General features: G+C 42.4%; 1 protein-coding gene across 3 annotated transcripts in view; it reads left to right on the plus strand.

Moving 5' to 3' along the window:
• The window catches only part of cep192 (centrosomal protein 192), a 26844-nt gene that overhangs the window by 2217 nt on the left and 19251 nt on the right, over positions 1-5376 (plus strand). For all 3 annotated transcript variants that reach the window (XM_027286963.1, XM_027286962.1, XM_027286964.1), the window contains exons 7-19: positions 18-107; positions 365-517; positions 706-856; positions 1002-1219; positions 1366-1488; positions 1988-2143; positions 2264-2555; positions 2655-2804; positions 2922-2986; positions 3311-3535; positions 3846-3987; positions 4093-4175; positions 4280-4564. In XM_027286963.1, the coding sequence (XP_027142764.1) occupies positions 18-107; positions 365-517; positions 706-856; positions 1002-1219; positions 1366-1488; positions 1988-2143; positions 2264-2555; positions 2655-2804; positions 2922-2986; positions 3311-3535; positions 3846-3987; positions 4093-4175; positions 4280-4564 (2133 nt within the window). The remainder of the gene's footprint in view (positions 1-17; positions 108-364; positions 518-705; positions 857-1001; positions 1220-1365; positions 1489-1987; positions 2144-2263; positions 2556-2654; positions 2805-2921; positions 2987-3310; positions 3536-3845; positions 3988-4092; positions 4176-4279; positions 4565-5376) is intronic.

Raw genomic sequence — 5376 nt, forward strand, 5'->3', positions numbered from 1 at the left:
TCTTTTATTGTTCATAGGGACTCCCAGCTGCTGCTGATGACATGTCAAACCCAAGTTCTACAGAACCAGAACAGCATAGGTACCACTTCCTTGACGATTATGACCAGGTGAGCTCATTTACACCTTATCTTAAATGTTTTGTACCCATGTGTTGCTTTATATGGAGAGAAGAATAAATATGAGCATCCTGCTTGAAAACTGTTCAGTTTCATAAATGTCACCTGGAAAGTTGATGTTTAATTACAGACCTTGGCTGATTTGACTTTTTAAATTAATCTTCTACAATTTCATACAACCCTTCAATGCCTTTCCTTTATAACTTGTGTTCCATTTCTTTGTGTTTTTGTAACTTCTTCTTATTCAGGAGAGTTTCCAGATGCCAGTCGTACGTCTGGCTGCCACAGGTATGGACTCCTGTCCTGCCAGTGACGAGGACACTGAGGATGAGCTGGAGTCTGCCAGAAGGAACAATAATGCTCCCAGGACACGGCTGCTGCCCAGCACCTCCAGACAACTGGTCCGAAATGACAAATTAGATTACTAGCAATTTAAAAACAAACAACAAAAAAAAAAAAAAANNNAAAAAAAAAAAAAAAAAAAAAAAAAAAAACATCAACTGTATCAAAAATCGAGAATTGAGTAGCTACATCATTCTTATCAAAATGTTTTGGGTTTTTGTGTGTGCATCTCTACATGTTTATACAGGTTGGAGAGAGTAATCGTCCCAGTTTCAGGCCGGGCTTAGAGGGAGGCAGTTCTGATGATGAGGCTTCCAGTGGCCGGGGCGGTCCATCTCTGTCTGGGATTGAACACAGACGATCTGCAGAAGGACAAGTCATCAACCCTCCAGTCACAGGTACAATACACAGCTTCAATGCTTTCTTTGACGTTATTTCAACGTGAATGTTATACATGAAGGAGCCATTTCTGTGGAGCTTTGAAGTAAGATACATTTTTCAGTTTCCCTCCTTAAACCACCTGTTTGCTGTGTGTAACTCCAGGCGATGGAGGAGGTGGGGATGGGAGCAGTGGGAGTGAGGAAAGTGGAAACGACGGTGGAGTGTCAACCATCCCTCTCCCAATGACTAACGTCCAGACAACCTATGATGTCTTGCGTGGGCTGGGGATCGTGGGCAGCAGTGCTGTTGGTGAAGATGAGGATGGTGATCTGAATAATCTGCCTGGACATGGAAGGAACAGTCTCTCTAGACATACTGAGGTTAGAATGAGGCTTTGACAAACACAGGTCTAACTAATAACTTTAATAATGGCTGCTTGTTAATTCTTGCTGAAATTGTATTTTTGCCATGTGAATTTTGCAATGTGGTTTTATATTTTTCTGCTGCTTTATTCATATTCTTTCAGATGGGTGACCGTGTGGGTCCTGTAGGAACGGGAGAGACCAGCTCCTCTTTGGGGGCATCAGGGGCAACTCAGAGGCTTTCTCCCGTCAACTGGAGCATGGTCCTGGACCGACAGGAGGCACTGGTGAGTACAGAGGCATGACAGCCTGCCTTTTGTTGGATGGTATTTTACTGAGAATATTCTGTCTGTATATATATTTTTTGATATAAATATTATTTGATTACTTCAATGTATTGAAATATACAATCTATAATATCTATATGTGTTTATTAGGAAACACTCACTTGCAAAAGTTGGCTTCTATTTACAACCAATAAGTGAGCTATGTGTTTGTTTTCCAAAAATTTGATTTGCGATGAAACACTAATGTGCCTGTTTCATGTTGAGGACTAATGGTCCTCAACATGTTTTTAATCTGATGTTTTTAATTGTGTGGTAATACAATCCCTCTATGCTTTTGACACTTAAATGATTAGAGTGAAAAATTGATTAGCTGTTGCATAAACAAGACGATGTGGAGCACTGCACAGTAAGAGCAGGAATAAAGTAACAGCTGCTAAAATACAAATAAACATGACAAGCTTTTAAGGTTCTGTTAATGTGCTACTGATCTGAATGCCAGGATGCCATGGAGAGCACAGAGTCTGGGCCCTATGCTGACAGACTGTTGGACTCTGTCTACCTGAGGAGTGTAGCTGGACTCAGGAGACCTCAGAACTCCGTAAACCTATCTGTCTCTCACCTTCAAGGCACCCTGGGGAGCTTCCACCTCTCCCAGGTACAATGCATAATAGAAACATTTGACACATTTTGAAATAAAACTGAAAGGTAAGACTCCAGTATCCAGGTTTTTGCCGTTATGCAACCCATATACCTTTTTGTCAACAAACACACTCAGGTTCTGCTCCCAGAAAGCCATGACGAGGATGATGATGATGATGACGATGATGACGATGATGACGATGATGGAGTAGATGAGCCCGATGGTTCCAGGCCTTCTTTGGGTTTAAGGGGCGGGCCTTGTGGTGATGTGACCGGTGCAGAGGCTTCAGGTAACACCAGTGAAGAAGACAACAATCCCCTCTCCACCTCCCTGGAAGCAAAGTATTTCTCCCAGAGCTTCCACCAGGAACAAGAAGATTCAGACGATGGATGGAACCACTGCCCAGACGAGCTGGAGTTTCAACAAGGTTGGCTTATTACATTTTGCAGACTTCATATGTTCTCTATATTTTATTAGCAGAAAATACTTTGGTTTGATGTATTAACAGCATAGCTTGTCTCTTCAGGCACCAATGCCACCCATAATGTGGTGTACCAGAATGAAGAAGGGCAGTGGGTGACCGACCTGGCATATTACTCCTCCTTTGAGAAAGAGGTTGATGGGAAGACATCGGAAGATGTTGGCCAGTTTGACACTGAGGACTTTGTTCCTTCCAGTACGTACTGTAACTTCTGTTGTACTATTATGAGATTGTTCTTCTGCAGTGTCCTTGTTTGTGCAAAATACTGTAAAATATAAATGGATGCTTTGGCTAATTTTCCCTCCATTGCAGGCGATGCCATGGAAAAGATAGTTAAGGATCAAGAAGAATTTGAGAAGGAGCACCAATTTATGCAGGTAAGTTTTATTTTTATTTTTTTGTTTTGTCTTATTTTGTGTTTTTCTACTTTTCCTTCCTTCCAGAAAACGTTTTATTTCTGACCAGCTGGATCACATCAGAGGACATTGCAGAATACCAAATGAACATACCACACAAAAAAATAAACAAAATGAACTTTGATTAGATTGTTTGTCATCAGATTAACATTAAACAAATGAATTATCCAGTATGGCGTTTTACTTCTGTACTTTAAGGGAAGAGGGACCTGAAACTCTGAGCTACACTGTTCTTTGTAAAGCACGGCCTCTTGTGGTTCATTGTGAGTACTGCTGTTCACACAGGAGGAGAAGATTGAACCAGCCAGCGGCAACGCCACCTTTCACAGTGACTCATCTTGGAAGAACCCCACTAACAGCCACATCCTGATGAGGGCTTCCCAGGTCTCCTCACACTTTAAGCAGGGAGACCAAAGCTACCTGCGACTGTCCTTAGGGCAGTTTTTTGGACAACGCTCTGAAGCCCTGGGATGTCTGGGCAGCGCTGATGATGTGGATTTGATTAAACGGGTCAGTGAAACTGCTTTCTTAGTGATTACAAAAGTTAAAGATGTGCTTTCTCTCAGGCTCTTGAGGGTCAAATATGGAGGCTATGAAGAGTTTATTCATACATCGAGCCATAAAAAGGATGTACACCTGCATTGACATGCAGCTGGTGTCTGATTCCTGACAAGGTCTGGCTGTTGGCAGGAGACACTTCAGAAACAATTATGAGACTGATGAAGATTGTGTTTCAGCTCATTTTTTAGCTTGTACAGCTTAATGGTATTATGTTGAGATTGCTGTAACACACATTAAAGCTTGTTCTTTGCTCCTCTAGCCATCCTTTGGCTACATCATTACTTCTCCAGAGAAGAGGGAACCATTTGCCCTAATCCATCCCTCCGAGTTCTCAACTGGAAACAACTCTCCTCACAATGACACTGTGGAACTCAGTGAAGCCGACCAAACTCTCAACCCAGGTGTGTTCACAGTATTCCTGAGGCTGAAACATCATTGTTTGGCTGATATAGCAGTATCTGTGCACTGTGCCTCTCTCACTGTTACTCCTGATTATCTTCTTGCAGAGGACCTGGACAAAACTCTTGAGGGGCCAGGTGAAAGGATGTCACCAAAAGGTGATACTGATCCAGAACCATGTAAACAAGAGGTACAGAGCTCTTTATATGTTGATATTAGAATATCTCCATGGGTCAGGGTAGTATAGTATGAAATGCATAACTGATTTCTTTCTAATTTCTTTCTCCTCTTTAGGACCGTGCTGTTAGACCTGAACTGCCTGACCACAGTGAGGGCTCTGAGGCAAGCCTGGCTAACCAAAGCTGCGTGTCCCCCGACAATAACAGCAGCAGTCTGATGCTGAGTATTAGCACCATTGCTTCAGCCATTGCTGACGCGTCCATCAGCACTGACCCATCCCAGCTGGCCGCCATGATCATGGAGCTGTCCAAGAGGAGCAGGGGGAGGAACCGATCGGAGTCTGCAGGGCCTGTTGGACCTGCTGTCGGCTGCACAGAGGAACCACACTCAGCGGAGCATGTAAGTTGTTGTTGTTTTCAGATATTTCTCTTACATTGAATAGTACACGTGCAGTGCCAGTTCAGAACTGTTTGGCCTTCACAGTATGATCGACCTGCAGAGCCCACATGGTTCTAGACCCACAGGTTTAGATGTACACATTAAGAATATTACAATACACCGCCCGTTTTAGCTCCCCAAAACATGAGCCACACCTAAATTATTAATAACAATCATTGTTATTTCTCCTTCTTCGATAAATGACCTTTTTAATTTGAATAAATGCAGGCCAGAGATTCAGTGGACACATGAGAAGCAGAACATATGATGATGGAAAATTATGAATCCATGCTGAATCTAGCCAGCTCATTCAAGTTACCGCTGTTATGCCTTGTAATACCCAAATTCCCAGGGTATTACAAGACGGGCTGACATTCATAGAAGGTAACATTACCTAATAACATCAAGTTAACGGCTGCCTAGGGTTATCAAATCATTAACATTTAAACTTAAATTAGCTGATGCCTCATTGGGTATAACCTGCACCACTGAGCTGTAGCTTTAGGTGTAACAGTCACTTAAACCTATACTTCTAAAACTGCTGCACCTTGAACTGGCTCTGTGGCTCTGCAGGGGGACGTTTTATGCTGAGAAATTGTTCTAAAAATGGAAAGACAGACAGAGATTTTCTTTTAGTGAGATGTATTTTGAGTTGGTCATTATCAGGCCCTGCAAAATTGCACTCACTATGAACTCACATTTTCTCTTCTGAGGTTAGAACATGAACTGTAATCAAATAGTCCAAGATCAACATCCCGTTTTTATGAAATCCA

The sequence above is a fragment of the Larimichthys crocea genome, chromosome XIII (genome assembly GCF_000972845.2).
Source record: "Larimichthys crocea isolate SSNF chromosome XIII, L_crocea_2.0, whole genome shotgun sequence".
NCBI classification, from domain to species: domain Eukaryota; kingdom Metazoa; phylum Chordata; class Actinopteri; family Sciaenidae; genus Larimichthys; species Larimichthys crocea.